The following is a 19,791-nucleotide window of genomic DNA, read 5'->3' on the forward strand; positions in this document are numbered from 1 at the left end:
ATCCCGGGTCTCCAGGATCGCACCCTGGGCCAAAGGCCGGCGCTAAACCGCTGCGCCACCCAGGGATCCCAAAGATTTTATTTTTATTTATTCATGAGAGACCCACAGAGAGAGAGGCAGAGACACAGGCAGAAGGAAAAGCAGGCTCCATGCAGGGAGCCCGATATGGGACTTGATCCCAGAACTCCAGGATTATGCCCTGGGCTGAAGGCAGGCACTAAACCACTGAGCCACCCAGGCGTCCAGTGTTTTGTTTTGTTTTTTTTTTTTTTAAGCAAGAATTCTGAACGCAGGAGCTAGAATACATATAGACCTACCTGGCTTTAAATACCAGGTTGGTACTTTAACCATTTTGGAGACATTAGTAAAGTTACTCAGTTTCCTCATCTATGAAAAATAATACTACTTTGTAAGGCCACTGAAATATCGAATGAGATAATGGTTATAAAATGCCCAGCACATAATGAGCATGTTAGCAGTTAATTAGCTTAAAATGTTGGCTATAATTGTTGCAGCTGCTTGATAAAAATAATAACCTGATCATCTTACTATTCTACAAAATAAATCACATGACAATTTGCTACTCAGGTGTACAGTGTTAACTTTATGGTATGCGTCTTGATATGGCCACTGGTACTGATTTCAAACCTTTGTTTGGGGGAACTAGGGATTTCCTGCCTGGTGTGTGCAGAGTTACCTGGGTCACCTTAGAGACCCACATTTATAGAGTAAGTAGTTTCTCCTTTCTGCCATATTTACTCAGGATTTTAAATTGGAGCAAAACAGGATCAGTATTTTACAGCATCAGTGCTCCATGTTTATAAGATGCAGAGGAAGCAATGAGGATCTGGGATATTTTCAAAATATCTAATTATGATCATTCCCTTGGAGCATTTGGTCAAAGCAGAGGTTTACACAGAGATGATTTGAAGCTCTGCATAATGGTACGAGTAAGACCTTTTCAACCAGGGCACACCCCAAAGATGATGATCAACTCAGAAACTTTGATCCCAACCTAAGCAATGTAGTCTTATTTCACAAGACATTCCTGGATAGAGTATTCTTGGTGTCAAGCTAAGAATAGAGTCTTGGGTGAGGAACGAGAATAGAAACAGTCTGTGGTCTCTCACAGTGGCCCTTTAGACACCAACTGGGAAAGACTAAGTGACTACTGATACTTCCTGTCTCTTGGACAAAAACCAGTGGAGGGAAAAAAAAAAAAAAAGACTGTGGTCCAGTCTCTACCAAGTATTGACTGAAGCAGTCCACATTTCCTAGGAAAGGGATTTTCTTAGCAATTTTCGAGGTCAGACCAGCAGACAGATACTGATTTGGTGTTAACTGAAAGCAAAATACATAGTTCTAAATATGAAAGTACCATCTTGAAAAGATTTTGCAGGACTTCTATCTAATTTAAAAAGCTAAACCAACTAAATTTCTAGGGAGGGTGTTTTAGAAACAGTTAGAATTAATAGAGTATTACTATTTTTTTCTTTGAAGAATTAAATTTATACATTCACGAAAAAAGTCAATAGTTAAGAATGGAAATAGAAAAAATGTTTTTATGTTTTACTGTGCAGTCGCTGGTCACTATTTTGGTCCTGTGGAACCAGGGCAGTAGTAAGTGAAGATGTCTCTTGGGAAGGACCAGTCCCCAGATGATAGATAGATAAGATTAGATTAGATTAGATTAATCTCCTTTTCACTCCAAGAACTGATTAAAGAATATATTGTTTCTTAACGGCATACATTTGTCTTCATAATACCTTCACATGGTGTGTTTTAAATCTTTGAAAAGCCTTTGTCAAAGATACATTTAGGCAGTAGGTTTGGGTTTGAAATGGAGGAAATGTGTGGTGAGGGTGGGCATCCCAGCAGAGATACCCAGATTGACCATGAAGAGGCCTTAACAGGTAGCATTTTCTTGGTGAGTTGATCAGACCTAGGAGATAGATATGTGAACTAGGTCAATACAATAATCTGTAACAGGTGGATTCTCATGGCTGGAATGCTTGAGAATTCTGTCCTGAGCATTTCTCTCTCTCTCCCTCTCTCCCTCTCTCTAGAAGAACAGGGGAAACTGAATTAGTCTTCAGAAGGTTATTTGTTGAGCATAAGTAAGCTTTAGGTAAAATAAAGTTAGGTATCTTGAAATTACTTTACTCAGCTAACATTCCCCACAAAAGAGACTTGTGAGGGTCACAGTTGCTCGCATTCTCCAAATTCTGTGTCATCTTTCCCTGGAAAATGTTTGACACACTCCACCTATTCTGCTTCTCTGATTCAATCGCCTTTCCCCTGGCTTTTTTCTCTGGATTTGTTAATACTACTGTGTAAGCCATGGTCCATTGGGATTCTGGATTAGTTCTGGGAAATGTTTCTGTCAGGTTGACTTTACATATGTATAGGAGCTAACCCCTTGATTTTGCTTTAATTAGTGACAACTGAAGAATTCTAAAGGTGTTGCCTGTAGTTGGCATTTCCAGACATACTGTGACTTACTGTTAGTCTTAATGGTATAATATTGAGGAGTCTTAAAGACTTCATTTTCATACAAAATCAGTAGGTTTTGCAAATGACAGCTTGCTTCAGGCTGATTTCTATTTGTCTAGACATACGTTACATTCTAGAGGTCCATGGATAATTGCAGTCATATTGCAGCGCAAGGACCTCGGGAGCATAGTTTATAGATCTACTTCCCACTAATGTGACATTGGGTAAACCACTTAATTTATTTGTACCTCAGTTAACTCATCTGTAAAGAAACTGTTAGAACAGGTATTTTCAAATCTTTGACAGCCTTTAGTTCTGTTACAAATAAACATCCTGGGTCTATTTCTAATTGGACCTGAAAAACAGGATATCTAGTATTAGGACTCATATGATCTGAGGGAATAACATAGTACATTAGCTCTCAGGAAGTCTATCCAGTCCCCAGAAGCGTTGGTTAGGAGCTGGAGGTGAGTGGGGAGCCCACGTAAATGCTGCAAGCATTGGCCCAGTAGTGTGTGGGGTAACCTGCTTTTATTGTGTTTCCATGGGAGCAGCATTCTGCTCCTTGCTTCTTTAGTGTCTCCATGGTGGCCTGGCATGGAAGTTCGCCTCCTTTGAAGTAATAATCCAATCCTGGCAGCTATCAGCAGGCAAAGCAAAAGAAACATTGTAACAAGAGGCTGCAGGAAAAGTTTCAAATGAAATTATAACCTTGATGACATAAATGATATGACGAGGTAGGGTAAGAATTGGCAGGGCAGCGCAAGGGTGCTGAATAAGGGACACAGCTATAAATAGTAGAAGACTGTAAATCCAGCCGCAGAATGAAAGGAAGTAATGAATTCATAAAGTGTAGAAGAGTTTGGTTACTATTAAACTTTCCAGCTGAATCTGTATTTAGTTAATAGTATTAACACTTGTGTAAATTTTAAGAATAAAGGCCAGCAAAGCCCTGCAGAGTAAACATCACACACTTCCTAGTGAGACCTTTGAAGCATTTCCCTTCAGGCAGAAGACAAAGATCTCTACTATCACCATTTCTATTCAGTATTATTCTGGAGTCCTAGCCACTTGAATAAGATTAAAACCAAAGGGGAAAAAAATAATGTGTAAAGGAAGAACAAAATTGTCAAAGTATGTACAGAAAATTGTTAGAGTTAATACGAAGTTTTAAAAAGTTTCTGGATATAAGGTAAATACCAGTTAAACTGCAGGGTACTTAAGAATCTAACACAATGCAAGTAAGTCCTTATGGGGGAAATTATTTTAAAAACTTTTTTGAAGGGCATAAAAGATGAAGAGATATAATAACCTTTCATATGTTGAGAACTCAATATTGTGAAGCTGTGGTGCTCTCCAAATTGATACAATTTCAGGCAAAATGCTCATGGAATCTTTTGTCTTTCTAGGAGAGTGTCTTTTTAGGGTGGGATGGTAAAACATGACAAGCGTATTCTAGATTTGGAAAAGACAGGGATCGAAAGTTAGCCAAGATAATTTTTAAGAACAACAGGCAGGATCACTTGTCCTACCAAGTAGATATTGCACTAGACAGCAAAAATAATTAAGATTGTGAGTATTGGTGCAAGGAGAGACAACGGAACAGGGGAACTGGATTGTATGGAGACTAACGTATGTGAATAATGAATGGAATTGGAAGGTGACCTAAGTAGCATGATAGTTGGGATAATTATGAGCTTGTAATTATGAACTAGTCGGGACAGTTGGCTCTTTACGTGGAAAAAGACAAGAGTTAGAATCTTGCTTTACTCCAAACACAAAAATAAGTCCCAGGTGGACCATGGTGACCTAAATGGGAAAAGCAAACTCGGAAGAAAATATGGAAACTCACCTAATGATACTGGAGTAGGATGGATTTAAAACCAGATGTGCACATCAGCAAGAGAAACGTAAAAGGCAAGGACGTTCATTTCCTGTTGCTGTTGTTAACAAATGACCACAAACTTTGAGGCTTAAAACAACAAACTGGCTTACATTTCTAGAGGTCAGGTCTGCGTGCTCTCAGTGTGGTGAAATTAAGAGGCTGGCAGGGCTGCATCCCTTTTGGAAAGTGCTAAGGGGAGAATCTGTTTCCTTACGTTTTCCGGCTTCTCCAGGGGCTTCAGCATTCCTTGGCTCATGGCCACTGTCTGTCCTCAAAGAGTATCACCCCCAGTTCTCTCCTCTATCTCAGACCCTCCTGCCTCCCACTTATAAGGACCCCTGTGATTATATTAAACCTCGTTGGATAATCAAGCCTAATATCCCCACCTCAAGATTCTTAATTCTTTATCACATCTGCAAAGTCCCTTTTACCACATCAGGTAATTTGTTTACAGGTTCCAGGGGTTAGGATGTGAATGTTTGGGGAATCGGGTATAGAGGTTGGGGAATATTAATTATCTTGCAGCCCTTATACAACCTGTGAAGATTTAGTGTACAGAATCAAAAAAATAATTCTTTCAAATCAATTGAGAAAAGAGAACAACCTATTTCAGAACTTAGCAAGAGGACACAAATAGGCAATTCACAGAAGAGAGAAAAATGGCTAAGGATACGCAAAAAGTGTTAAACCTCACTAGTGATCAAGTAAATGCACAATAAAACAACAATTAGGTAACAATACCTTACTTTAGATACAAACATTTGAATGTCTGACATCACTAAGGTTTGATTGGGTGGCAAAGAAATGGGATTATTCCTACACAGCTTTTGGAAGGAATGTCAGTTACATGGGGCAGGGTAGTAGAGTCAGAGTGTTCGTTGCAGCATTGATGGATGAAAAAGGGAGATCCATGTATTGCTAAAGGATGTTACTGCAAGATACATTTCAATGATATTTAAAAACAAAGGTTGGGGAGCGGGGCATCTGGGTGGCTCAGTCAGTTAAGCGTCTGCCTTTGGCTCAGGTCATGATTCCAGGGTCCTGGGATCCAGCCCTGCATGGGGCTCTCTGCTCAGTGGGGAGTCTGCATCTCCCTCTCCTCTGCCTGTTGCTCTTCCTGCTTGTGCTCTCTCAATGTCAAATAAATAAAACCTTTAAAAAATAAAATAAAAACAAAGGATGCATAACCATTAGTGAAGCCTTCCAGTTCATAGTTTCATATTTTACATCTTCACAGTGGTGACCTTTATGGAGAAGGAGAGGTTCAGATTCAGCTGTACCTGTTACCTTTTATGGACTTATAAATTTAATGCAAATATAATAAAATATATTACATTTGGGTATTGGGTACATAGTTATCTATACATTATTCTTTCTAAAATATGTCATAAATTTTTTTAAAGAGAAAAAGAATTATAAAGGTGGATCTATAATGAAACTGATTTTCTAAGCCAAATGAAAGCCGTTCTCTGAGGAGAATTATAATTCACTGGTGAGGAATTTGGTCCAGGAGCCTGACAGACCCTTACTTACTAGCTGAGTGGCCCTGGTTTTCTGATTTCTGATTACCTGGAGCCTCAACTTTCTCATCTAATAAAATGTGAGGTTTAAGCATGCCAATACATGTGTAGCCATGAGCTGATGATAAGCACTGAGTAATTGAGCAGCTTACAGACAATAGTACTTGTTATTGCAAGATCAAGGCTCCTGTGAACCTGATAGGGTGAAGGAATTTTTATGTTTCTGTTTTTAATAGGTTGAACTTAAAAGATTCTAGGTTAGAGTCTAATGAGAAGTTAATGAGCCTTCTGTTAAATTTGTTTCATTTCACATAACTTTTTTGCCAGCACATCGTTTGGTAATGCTCTGCAGTGGAATTAGAGGTATGCATTATGGTTTTTTTTTTTTTTAAATCTGTTTCCGTTGTACTTAGTGTTTTAGCCACGGTTCATTCAGCAAAGATTGAGATGAAGCGTGCTTGTCAGGCCGTACAGATATGGCTGTTTTCAGTGGCTGATTGCTGAATATTTTGAAAGGTGTATGTTATATTTAGAATCTAGCCAATTAATGTAATCCTGAGGTACTATCAACACCTTTCCCATTTAAACGATGATTTGAAACTCAAAGGACTATACAGTTGCCAAAATAAAGGTCTACAGTTTTTTTTTAATTTTTTAATTTTTATTTCATTTTATTTTATTATTTTTTATTTTATTTTATTTATTTTTTATTTATAGAGACAGAGAGAGAGAGAGAGAGGCAGAGACACAGGCAGAGGGAGAAGCAGGCTCCATGCAGGGAGCCTGATGTAGGACTCGATCCTGGGTCTCCAGGATCACGCCCTGGGCTGCAGGCAGCGCTAAACCGCTGCACCACACTGCTGCGCCACCAGTGCTGCCCTACAGTTTTTTTGTTTTTTTTTTTTTTAAGTAAAAAATCAGTGACATTTAAAAAATCATCCAATTATATTAAAAAGATGGTGACATAAATGTGGTCCTTCTAGCAGAGTACTCGCACCAGGATCTCGGAACTTTAAACTCAGATGGCGGACACACTGTTTAAGCCAAAAGGGGAGGTAATAAGGGTCATATATATATTCCTCAGTTGAGCAAGTTGGAGTCAAGTGCTCCAGACAGCATCACATATGCCAATTAGAAATATTCTACATTAAAATTACTGGTTTTTTTAGAATATGTTAGTGCCACAGTGTAGGGGTTAAGAATACAGCCTCCGAGGTCATACGGTCTCGATTCAAATGCCTGCTCTTCCACTTACTGTCCCCTGTGCCTTGATTCTTCATCTGTAAAGTGAAGATAAAAATAGCACCCACCTCAATGGGAAGTTGTATGGATTAAATAATGAATAAATTCACAATCCCCTGATCTGAATGTATCTTGGAATTTGGGGTTTTTCCCCTTTTAAACAGTGGTATGCTTTACATATAGCCTTTAAGGAAACACTCCCAAAGGCTTCTAGGTAGCACCTTCATAGTTAAACACATTCCCGTTACTGTACAAAATCTATATCTACACATATTGGAGAAATATAGGTAACCTTCCACTTAGATCAGGTTCTGTTGCCAATTGAATTAGGGGGAAAGGGGGTTTTAGAGCTTTTGGGATTTCAGAACTATGGATAGTGGGTTGTAGGTGGATATATGTATCTATAATGCCTGACACATAAGAAGGTGCTATACATCTTAGCTATTACTAATATTGTCATTTAAAATGTTGTCAGGCTCCGCTCCCTGCATGGAGCCTGCTTCTCCCTCTGCCTGTGTCTCTGTGCCTCTCTTTCTCTCTTTGTGTCTCTCATGAATAAATAAATAAAAATTTTTAAAAATACTGTTTAAAATGAATAAATAAAATGTATTTTAGCTGATGAGATTAAGAGGAATGACAGAGGGTTTTTATTCTTATCAAAAGTTCTTTTAATACAATTTGTTCAAGCTTTCCTTTTCTTTCTTAACTATGTCTTCCTTTTAGAAACTGTCTCATCTTTGCCTGGCTTAGACTTGACCAGCAGGAATGTCCTGTTACTGCTGACACCTAAGAAGAGCCTTTGGCCCCACATGGTTGGCCATCTCCTAAGTTAACATGGACTGAGACCAAGACATTTGTAGAGTTCAAATTGTAGTTAAATTCTTGTGTTTTCTGTTGTCTTTGCAAAGTTCAGCTTATTCTATTGTGTGCAGTTTTGAAGACTATTAATAGTTTATATTCCTACTTTCATGCCTGCAGAATATATCAGAAAAAAATAATTTTAAAATAATTTTTCAGTGTTCTTTCTTTCTGACTGATTACCTGTCCACCACCCTGCACCATCCTGTCCACGTTAGCACTTATGTTGACCTTCCTAATCTTTAAGTACATTTATAAATCAAGTGCATTTATACATTTAAGTTTATAAATTAAAACCATTTAAATTTAAACAGTTTAAGTAGAGAAAGATCCAGTAAATACATATATCAAACTTCTAGAGGGTAGATGACTTTAAGCTTGGAAGTAATAGATGTTCTCAGATGAAAAGTCTGATAGATTGGACCACATGATGATATCCTGTTGTTAATGAAGCACTGGGGTATTTTGACTGATTTATATAAACTCATAAAAGAATGCTGTCTCAGTCATTTTCTGTAATTTTATTCTCCGTCTCCTTGCCTCACCATTTTAAAACCTGTCTTCTGCGATCTTGGGCATCAAATTTTACATTGTTTCCTAAAGATTTCTAGATACAGAATTGCTAGATTGTCTTTAAATTCTGGAGTGAGGGATGCCTGGGTGGCTCAGTGGTTGAGCATCTGCCTTTGGCTCAGGGCGTGATCCTGGAGTCTCAGGATCGAGTCCCACGTTATACCTCCTGCACTGATCCAGCTTCTCCCTCTATGTCTCTGCCTCCCTCTCTCTGTGTCTCTTGTTAATAAATAAATATTTTTTAAAAATAAAAAATAAATTCTGGAGTGAATTTTATGCAGTTTGAGTGATAATAGCAATCTTAAAACAATGTCTTTGTGGACATGTTACAAGAGGAGGAAGAAAAATGTACACAGGCTCTGTTTTTCTCAGAATAATTGTTTAGCATTCAAATTATATTCTCATAGTACGCTTTTAATTTTTTCCCTCTCGAGTTTAAAACAATTACATCATGTGAGTCTTAAGCGCAGCAAACTCTTTCCTGGAGAGAACGTGGCTCGTGCTGATTGTGAGCCCTGTGTGGCCTTCTTGCCTGTCTGCCCGTCTTTATTAATTAGTAACTCAGCCAGAAGATGTGTAAAGCGGTGAGCTGAAACTTAATCTAAAGCTTAAGGGTGAAGATGTTGGAGAAAGTCCAACAATAAAGTCAGGGGCTTATCTGTGAATTTTGATGGTCTGCCTTGAGTCACTGGTGGTAATTTAGAGTCTGCCGTTGGCTACATCTCTGACCTGTGGTTCTGCTCTTCTCCTATAAGGACATTTCCTCCATCATTCCTTGGGACGCTTCCAATTTTTATTTTGCAGATAACAGAAGAGGTGCCGCCTCTTGCCTGTGGTCACTCGGTGTCTAGAGATGAATTTCTGTTCCTGACCCAGTTTATGGTATTTACTGAAGGAAAATCAGTGCTCCAGGGCAGCCCATTTATGCTTTACCTTATGGTCTCACTGCACACAGTGCTTGTTAGTCTTTTCGAGTGTCTTCGGATCCCTGAATCTGTATCAGCCATTACCATAGCACGAGCCACATGTGGTTATTTAATTTTATACTATAGTTAATACTTAAACAAATTCAGTCCCTTTGTCACACAAGCCACGTTTGAAATGATCAGTGGTCTCGTGGCTGGTAGCTACCATGCAGAAGGGTACAGAGATGGAAATTTCTTTGGCGTTCCTTGTCTGTCTTTCCTTGTGTTTCATCCTTTCGAAGTGATCTTTTCCCTCGTGGACCGATTGCAGTCAGAGGTTCTAACCTGTTGGGAAACAGTGGGTTGGACTGCTCACCTCATCCCTAGAGCCATTCCTCTCGTCCTGCAGCCAGGGTCAGCTTCCTTCTATCCCACCCCACTGTCCCCTTCCACCGTGCCTGCGAACTTTGTCACGGGCCGCTAGCCCATTACCCTCCTTCTCTTCACCAAAATTCTCTGGAAAATGGCCCAGGAACCCAGTCTACAATTTTTCGTCATTCATTCCTCAGTCCTCACACCCTCTTCTCCTCCCTGCCACCCAGAGAGTTTTCTTCCAGGCTTCCAGCAGCCTCCTGGCGGCCAGACGGCAGCAGCCTTGGCCCGGCCACCCTCTTCCTTAGCATGGAGCCAGTATTTGATACTGCAGACAACTCTTTCTTATCCTTTCCTTTCCCTTTTCCTTCTGTAGTGTTTTCCCCTTGGGCTCCCGTCTCCTGGTAGCCTTCTGGCCCCTGCACACCTGTCCTCCATTTCCCCACCTTGACTGGCTCGTGTTGCAGATGCTGGGAGTTCCCACACTTACTCCGCTGACTCTGGATTTGTTCCCTGGGCCCCAGGTCACACAGTCCCATGTTTGGTGGACTATCCTGTGTGTCTACCTCAGCATTAAAATGTTCATTCCTAAATAGAAATTCTTAGTTTCTGGGCACATCTTGCCTTCAAGCTTCCTTATATATAATGAATTATACCACCATGCCCCCAGCCACATCTTTTTCTGTATATAGTCAATCCATTTGTTTGCCTTATCATACCCTTTTCTCCCCCGGAAATGTATTTCAGCATCTGTGCAATTCTCCTAATTTAGTTATTAATGCCGTGAACATCAGGTTGGCACCTTGCTTTGTCTTCCCATCCCTGAAGTGTCTTCTAGCATGGTGTCTTGCGTATACCAAGGCATTAAAAAGGACAAAATCGATTCTGTTCTTCTCTTAATGCAAGGAGTTGAAGAATTCTAATGTAGAGATCACCACCACTCCTGTCCCTGTGCATTCTGGCTTTTTGTTGCTGTTTAATTAAAAAGGCCGTTTTCTTCCTCCTAGGAATGTTTCTAAGAGCCTAGAGCCATCGAGTGTCAAGTTCTCCGTGACTTCCCCTATGGCTTTCTGGGGAAGTAAGGGAGCCATTCCCTCCCACGTTTATTGTTAGCAGCCGAAAGCATTGGCAGGACCCTCATGTCCGTATCACAGCACAACCAGACCTGGATTGGAACCAAATGTCCGTTTCCATGATGAGATTGATTGCGATTCTGAAACTTCGATTCTAATTTACAAAAAAAAAAAAAAGTGAACAAAAGTCACGCATAGGATGTAACATCACTGGGGTGGTTTTGATTATACCGTTGCTAGAGGGTAGAGTGGTAAACACCGTGCGTTCAAGAATACAGGGGGTCCAGAGCAGCCGGCATTCTGAGCAGGAGGTCACTGAAGGATGGTCACCGCATAGGGTGATGCTTTCGCTTTTCTATGCTCTTAGGTTTTTGAAGAACCCTCCATCAGCCTCTTTGCCCTGGAACACTGTGAGGGCAGAGAGCTGCACCTAGAGGAGGCCGTGAACTCCGTTCTGAACAAGGACCTGCACTTCTACACCCAGTCCGTGTGGGTGAAGAGTGGACTGTAAGTATGGGCTGGGGGCTTGGCCGGCTTCAGTCGCTGCTGTAGGAGACAGTTGCATGGTTGGTTTTTATTTCCCCACTGCTGCTGCTGTTGTGTGATCAGAGATACTATTACTCCTTTACTCTCTCACTGTAATAATGGTAGCTCCTGTTTAAGACCAGAACCTTGGACCAGGCCAGTATATTCTCGTGTGCGGCGGGTTGGGAGGAAAGGGCTGCCATGCATGTAGAGCACGTGTCCCTGAGGAGGTGACCAGGTGGCCATAACCAGGCGCGCCCAGTTCCTGATCGGGAGCTGTCTAATGAAACCAGCCGCTGTGGTTGACACTGGCCAGCTGCAGAAAACTGACTGTAAGACGGATAGTGCTGTGTTTTGTTTAGATTTGATGTCCTCTTGGCAGTAGAGCTCCTTGTTCCAGGGCACTTTCCATGCCGGGCATCTGGGCTGTCCTGGCCCCCCACCACTGTTGCCGTTCACTGAGGTTGGCAGAGTGGGTCCGCAGTACGTGGGCCTGCGTTACACAGTTGGGGAGACTACTTTACGATATGAGAAGTTATGGATACACAAGTTAGGTAGGAACTTGCATATTTATTTAGAACAAAAATGGTACCAAGCCTTGCCCGGGAGGGGCCCTGAGGTTAAGATGCGAAGACTTCCTGGGAGATCTGCCTGGCAGGACGTTTCTGGAGCACGGGCACGTACGCCTGCCCCTTCTCCTGCCTGTTGCTGTTTTGGTACCAAAACTCAACTAAAAGAGCATGCACAGCCCTCAATGATTCACATAAATATGATTGTTTTTATTTCTTAGGACTTTTAAATCGTGTGATAATCAACTCTGCTTGTATAAATATCTGGAGATAAGAGAAAGCCAAGAATATAAATTGATTTGAAAATTAAGTCAACTATGATAATACATGGCTTTTGAATTATTCACATGTATAGCAATTTAATTTTTTTTCTTCAACACATTTGACTTTGGTGCTTCTTAAACATAAATTACTCGAAGCATACTAATCCCCATACTATATACCAGTATTATGTACCACCTAAGTCTGTTAGAATTGAATTCTGTGTCCCTGTGATACAGAACCTTCACGGCATTTTTTTTTTTTTTACTAGTTTCTTTACATTTCTTTGTGGAACTGATAATTATTGACTCGCTTTGTTAAAATTTCTTACCAGATTTATTTTAGTCTTTTGTAGGAAACTGGTACTGTTTTACATTAACATTCTTTCTTCTCTTGACCTTAATCCACCTTCTCTTCCTGTTCTGGATTCTCTGTAAGAGAACTGGAACACAGAGTAAGGAATAGGGAAGGCTGTCTAAAGATATTCCTAGGCTTCAGATGGCTCAGAATATGCCTTCATGCACAGGCAGCTCCCTTCAGTGACTAGTTTTGTTTTGTTTAATCCCCGTATTATCTGGTATCTCTGATTTGTGATTCTAATGAGGGTTGAGCTTTAAGGCTTTTCAACTGTGGAATTCATTGAAATTAATATATAGAGAGGTGTGGTGTATTAAAGTCTCGCCTAGATTTTATACTGCTATTTCCCTGCTGATTTAAAAAGTCAGCACAACTGAGCGGTAGAGAAGCATCTCCATGGTCATGCTGTCCTGACTCTGCACCAACCTGGTGGCTTAGATTTGTGTAGGCAGGAGGGGTTGGAGGGAAGATCATCTCTGCTGCCATTGATCATGTTGATTGTGAGGAGCAGGGTGCCCTGTCTGACCCAGGCATTGTCGCCTTGTCGTCTTCCCCACCTAACTTTCTGAAAGCACTGTTTGTGGTGACCTGGAGTCCTGATCATTTCAGATGGTCTTGGCAATCCCAGCCTAGTCCCCCTTCGCTATTCAGCATGATAACCACTTAAAGCAGGGCTCAGCAAACTTTTTCTGTGAAGGACCAGATGGCAATTTCAGTTTGTTGGCCATCGTATCACTGTCACAACTCTTCACCATGCCATTTGGAGTGAGAGCAGCTAGTGTCAGTGAAGGGATGGATGTGACTGTGGGCCACTCAGAGGTCTTAGGACTCCCCTCTAAGCCCTGCAGGCTTCCACATGCTTTACCTTGGCCAGAGGGTATTGAAAGGATTTGCAAAAGAGGTTGGGCCTTGAGGCAAGACAGGGAATTTCTGAGGATAATTTGAAGCTGTCCTTGGTGGCCTTAGAGAAATTCTAGAAGGAGGTGTGTCTGAGAGGTCACTGGAGCCCCCTAGAGAGGCTCTGAAGCGCATGTGAGGATGAGCCTAGGAGTGGGCGAGGAAACTAGTGTTGTGTAACTGGAAATAGTGAGACATTATATATGCTCAATTGTTATGAAAAAGACAATATTATCAAAGAAACACAGAATTTTAGATCTGGCAGGAACCTTGTTTTACCAGCTTAGAAACCAGAATCCTCACTGGATTGCAAATCCAAGCCCCAGTGCCATGGGCTTTCACCTAGTCTTTCCTGCCTTTTCTGTTAAAAAATAAAATTATACTTTTCTTTCCTTAAAAAGAATCTATAAGCCTAAAAGTTTTAAGGAACGAGCCTAGCATAAAAGAAGGTATTTTTTTTATAAGATTCTGTTTTCTTATTTTTAAGTACTCTTTTTTCCTGTTCTTATATAGGTGGATAGCTTATGAAGGATCCAATTTCTTAGGAAGACAAATCTTACTCGAGCCTAATGAGATCCCAAATTGGACAGCATTCAGTGGCTGGAAAACAATTGGTTCCCTCCGTCCTATGAAGCAGGTAAGGAGGCAGGGGGTGGGGGGGAAACCTAGAAGATCCAAAGTAGCTTGATTTTCTAGTAGAAATGTCATGAACCATAGCATCTGAAACACTGACCATTTAGTTTGACGTGCATATTACAGGGGGATCAGATTAGGACAAAGAATCTTAGAGATGTTCATCAGCTCATTAAGTTGTATGTAAGGTCAGTGTGGATTTTAGCTTTGGAGTCCGGGGTCTTCTTGACCTTACTGACTTTTTTTTTTTTTTTAATTTTTTTATTTATTTATGATAGTCACACAGAGAGAGAGAGAGAGAGGCAGAGACACAGGCAGAGAGAGAAGCAGGCTCCATGCACCGGGAGCCCGACGTGGGATTCGATCCTGGGTCTCCAGGATCGCGCCCTGGGCCAAAGGCAGGTGCTAAACCACTGTGCCACCCAGGGTTCCCCCTTACTGACTTTTAATGGAAAAATGAGTGTCATAAGGTCTGTGGGAAGCAGAGAAAACAATGTACTCTGAGTCTGCCCTAGTTGTACTTTCTAAGTATTTGGATTTTTTTTTTTTCTACTTACATAAAACTCAGGATAGACTGTGGTATTCATGACACACATCCTGCTTGTCAGTCTCCTTGAGAAGCTCCCTGTATCCTTGGGAGTAGGCTCTGGTTTCATCGATGTGCCTGTGTGATGTGGCCCCCGTGCGGGCCCCTGGAGGCCTGCAGCCTCTTCTCTCACGGTTCTCCTTCTCACTCAAATGGGGCTGTGGCACAGCCCAGCGTGCAAAGTGCTTTCCTACTTGAGCCCCTAACACAGACTGTACTCTGGCAGTTTCTTCCCTCATTCTTTGCCTGGCTAATTCCACTCATCCCCCTAAATTTAAGTGTCCGGTCTTCCATGATGCCTCTTTAACCCTTTCTCCCAGTCTAAATTAAAACTTTTCCTACAAGACACTGCATGCGGTTTATAACCGTGCAGTCGTGGAGGGCAGAGGGCAGGGGCTGTGCAAATTTTGCTTCTTGCTCTACCCCTGCTCTACAGCACACCAGGCACAACGTCTGGCGCACTGTAAAAATTCAGACACTGTTTATCTAGTGGAGAAATGAATGTGTAAATGGATGAATAGATGTTTGACATTGTGCTAAGAATTGTGGAAGATTTGGGCCCCTGGGTGGCTCAGTGGTTGAGCGTCTGCCCGTGATCCCGGGATCCTAGGATCAAGTCCCACATCGGGCTCCCTTCAGGGAGCCTGCTTCTCCCTCTGTCTCTGTCTCTGCCTCTCTGTCTCTCTCATGAATAAATAAATAAATAAAATCTTTAAAAAAAAAAAAAAAGAATTGTGGAAGATTTAAGGGATAGACCTGATCTCTGCTTTATCAGAGCTTATATGTTTGTTGGGTAAAATAAGTTGGACTCAAAACAGTACCATAAAATGCAAAACAGTGTATAACCATCAAAAAGCCACAGGCTACTCCCGGTTTGCAGGAAGGAAGTATGGACACGTACTGAGTGGTAGACCGTCTCACAGAAGGTGAGAACCCCACGTCGAGCTGTGTGGTGCACAGAAATAAACACTTCTCACTTGATTTCAGCAACAGCCCTACGGTAGGAGTTGTTACTCCGTTTTCCAGGCGGGAAAACAAGGGTTGAGAGGTAAAGCCAATTGGCGAGAGTCATCCATCCAAGTGTCAGAACCAAGATTTGAACCCAGATTTATTTTCTAAAATTTGTGTTGAGCAAATAACACCCTACTTTCCTCCAAAATAAGATCAACATGTACAGAGCACCAGGCACTGAGCTGAGGGTAGCACAGGGGATACAGGTGCTGAGGCTCTGATGTCCACAGTGGACATATGAAGTGCCAAACAGTAGCCAATAAAGCATTAACCTCCGTGGTCCTGCTGCCCCTCCCTCCCTCCCTCCCTCCCTCCCTCTCAAGTGGGGCTGTGGCAAAGCCCAGCCTGCAAAGTGCTTTCCTACTCCCTCTCCCACACACTTGCACACCACGCCCATTCTCTTTGGTTCTGTTGGTTCAGATCCTAGTTCTGCCTCTGGGAAGCAGTGTGACTTGGGGTGAGCCACTTGACCTCCGGGGGCGACAGTGATCACACTGCTTATCTCTCCGTATTATTACTCCAAGGACTTAATAAGAAAATAGAGTCTGGCACATCTGGCTTCTCTTACTGTGGTAACACATTTATTTTGAAAGTTCATTATTCGTAGTGTCCCTTTAGAGATCAGAGATGCTCTTCTGAGGGATACTCAACCTCAGCAGGCTTTCCTGGCAGTTTGTGCTGCAGGATTTCATGACCTTCACCTCTTGCCAAGGCCTCACTCCCGTCATGTGGGAAGATGGGGAATTGCACCGAAAAGCCATGGGGAAAAGCAAGGTAGCTTTTACCAATCATATAATAATGCTTAATCCTCGTCATTAGGAACTTCAGAAGCTAAGCTGGATGCTGGGAGTATTTTCCTCAGTTTTTGAAAGGTTCTGGGTTTCTCAAACGGTACTATGGGTCCTCTCCTTTTCAATAAGGCTGCTGGTACTGCTGTAGTTCACGTTCTTGCTTGGAAATGCAGTAATTAAAATGCCATCCTCTTTGAGTTTGGGAATTAGGGAGTCACCAAGGCACTTATAAATGCATATCAGTATTTTAAAGTATAATTACAGAAGAGTCAGACTACAAGTGTGTAATAAGGGTAATTAGTACTTCACTTGAGTTAATTGATTAAAACTGTGATGTTTGGTCCTAATAACATAATTGGAATTCTGTCCTCTGTGAAGGTCACGCCTGTTTTCTTCTACGTACAAGATAAGGAAACTAATAAAGATGTACTGAAGCCTCAAATTAATACTTGCAGCGGGAGACTTCTAGAATTACATACACTTATTGTCAGTCAGACATTATGAACGTGGAAGTAGCGCTTTGAAGCCTTTCAGACATTTTGCCTAGTAGAGGTCTTTTTTACCTGCTTTAAATTATCAGATAAGCACGTGTCCTATTTGCTTATTTAAGTTCTCACAATGTTTATTTCCTTAGAAAGGCCACACATGGCAGCACCAAAATACGTTGTTGCATTTACCTGGCACTTCGGTTTCTCAGAGTGCAAGGGCTTCCGTAGTAAATAGCTTGGTCAGTGCCAACATAGGGCCCCAGGTGGGGATGCTGGATGTCCTGTATTTTATTTCATGAAGACTGGAGGCCTACGGCTGAAAGAATGGTTTCTGGGGAGTTTCCATCATGTACGGTGTCCTTTCATCAGCTGACTTCACACTTTCACTGCTGCAGTTGGGCTCTCACTCCCTGTGTCCGAGGGTGACTGGTACATGTCAGCAAACCCTAGAGCATCCTGGTTAAGAAGGACAGTTCTGGTGCAGGCCAGCCTGGCTTCTCCACATCTGTGTTAACTTTGTAAACTTCAGGTCACCATTGTACCTTCTTAGAGGGCTCCTCCGGTTATTAACCTGGACAGATAACACCGTGACCCAGCAAGCATGAGCACACGGCCTGTGACAGACACTGAGCTCTCAGTAAATACTGTTCCCCTTAGAGGCAAGTCCTAGATTTAATATTTTATTTGAAAACTTCATGTATGTATTCCAGGGCCAGGGGATAAAGTTCTTTGTTACCCAATTTTGGAATGCCTATGCAGTGATTAGACATACATGGCCTCTTCCCTGGAAGAAGTGTAAAGATCCACGGGGTTGAATGTAAACAGACGCTACCACAGCTGCGCAGGCGCTCAGCTTACCTGGGTCCTCCGAGACCTCCCATCGTGGGCACTGGCCACATAACCATAGCTCAGCGTGTCTGGTTTCTGCAGTTTGCTGAGTTGTGAGCGTCTGTGGGTCAGCAGCGTCCTGCCCTCCTGCTCTTCCCCGTCTTCCCCCAGCACAGCGAGGACACGTGGTTCCTGAACAAAAACTCAGCAAGTCAGGAATGCTTCAACTGCCCCATGCCACGTGGCATTCCTGTGGAGGAAAGTTACCGTTCACCCTCACAAAAGGGCGTTTTTCAGAAAAGCACAACAGAGATTATTGTACAATGTAACGTTTGTGTTTGGTGATCTCAGGTCTGTCTGTAGAAAAATAGTAATTCACACATTCTGGCTAAAGGGAGGAAAGCGAAGGTGCCTGCATAAGCTACGTCCCGTCCCCTTTGCCTCCGAGCCTGCCTCTTTGGAAAGCTCAATTTCCTTTGGAAAGCTTGATTTCCAGATGCATAAGTCCCTTTTCCTAAATGGCTGTTTCTCGGCTGTCCCAGCCCGCAGTGTACATCAGAATCAAGAACCGGGCCCAGGACGAGTATCTGACGGTCACTGGCAATGTTGCTGACACACGAGCCACATCGGTGTGCATTTCTCCCTACAGCGGGAAGACTACTCAGATCTGGCACTACTGTCGGGGACTCTTTAAATCCAAGGTAAGCGCCCCACTGACACTGTGCCCCACCTTTTGGACTTTTTTTCTTCTTTTGGAAACCAGAATCTTGCCAGATCAAATGGCACCAGAAAATAATGCAACACCCTAAAAACAGTATGTTGCATGATTATATAAATACTGCCATGCATATTACTAAAGCTTTTAACTGAAATGGACTCAGGATTTTATCATGTAGAAAGTTCAGTTTTCTGTTTGGAAGTAAACACTGAGCTCATGGACATCCAAAGTTCTAAGACCAGAGACCAAAAAAAAATAAAAATAAAAAAAGTAATAAGACCAGAGACCACTCCCTGGATCCAATTAGACATCATGCTGTTGTGACACATTCCTTACCCTGTGGCCCAGGTGCAATCAGCTGTGTCTGATTCTAAACATCTTGAAACTTTCACTTTCGGGGCACCTGGGTGTTCAATTGGTTAAGTGTCTGACTCCTGATTTCAGCTCCGGTCTTGATCTCAGGATGGTAAGTTCAAGCCCCCTTGGGTGTGGAGCCTACTTGAAAACAAAGAAAACCAAGCCCCATCTGATACATTTATGCTAACGGAGACTTAACATTCAGCTGTAACTCAGCAAACCTTCCATTGACCTTCTGTGGTCAGATGCAGGTGTCCTTTTAACAGACGTGCCTCTCCTTGGGTAGGTCTGTGTCTGGCCATCTCCTCCCCTCAGCCATAAAGACAACTTAAACAGCTGAAGTGACAGGCGTGCTGTGTAGTCTTCCTTTCCTAGACCAGAATCATGTTAAGAAGAGGGCCTCCATTCCCTTGAGTGCAGCTGACACAGAACTGCCAATTTGCTTCCTGACCTTTAGGCCAGTGACACTTGCCTGGACGTGATTGGTGGCCGGGACACCCCGGGAGCCAAAGTGGCTCTGTGGACGGAACACGGACAGTTCCAGCAGAAGTGGAGGCTGAACAGAAACGGAACCATCAGCTCCTATCTCAGTGATCAGCTGGTCCTCGATGTTAAAGGTGGGCCTCCGAAGAAACCCAGCGCTTTGTGTCCCTAGATAGACTTTTAAATTTCAAACCTCTCCCTCCTCCTCCTGGGTAAAAGAAATCCTGATTTATAAAAGAAATATTAAGTCATTTCTACTTACTCTTTTAATGAACAAAACAATTAGCTACTCGGATCAAGGAGGGAAGGCCTCAGGACACTGAGAAGGTTTTTGTTTATCGGTACAGTTGTAAAATTCTCATTTGC

The 19,791-nt window shown here is 42.2% G+C and overlaps 1 protein-coding gene across 2 annotated transcripts in view; it reads left to right on the forward strand.

Annotated features, from left to right (window-relative positions):
* The window catches only part of CRYBG3 (crystallin beta-gamma domain containing 3), a 102,009-nt gene that overhangs the window by 80,138 nt on the left and 2,080 nt on the right, over nucleotides 1-19,791 (forward strand). For both annotated transcript variants that reach the window (XM_025417277.3, XM_049105407.1), the window contains exons 18-21: nucleotides 11,289-11,428; nucleotides 14,044-14,167; nucleotides 18,410-18,568; nucleotides 19,400-19,559. In XM_025417277.3, the coding sequence (XP_025273062.3) occupies nucleotides 11,289-11,428; nucleotides 14,044-14,167; nucleotides 18,410-18,568; nucleotides 19,400-19,559 (583 nt within the window). The remainder of the gene's footprint in view (nucleotides 1-11,288; nucleotides 11,429-14,043; nucleotides 14,168-18,409; nucleotides 18,569-19,399; nucleotides 19,560-19,791) is intronic.

This window comes from Canis lupus, chromosome 33 (assembly GCF_003254725.2).
Source record: "Canis lupus dingo isolate Sandy chromosome 33, ASM325472v2, whole genome shotgun sequence".
Lineage (NCBI taxonomy): Eukaryota > Metazoa > Chordata > Mammalia > Carnivora > Canidae > Canis > Canis lupus.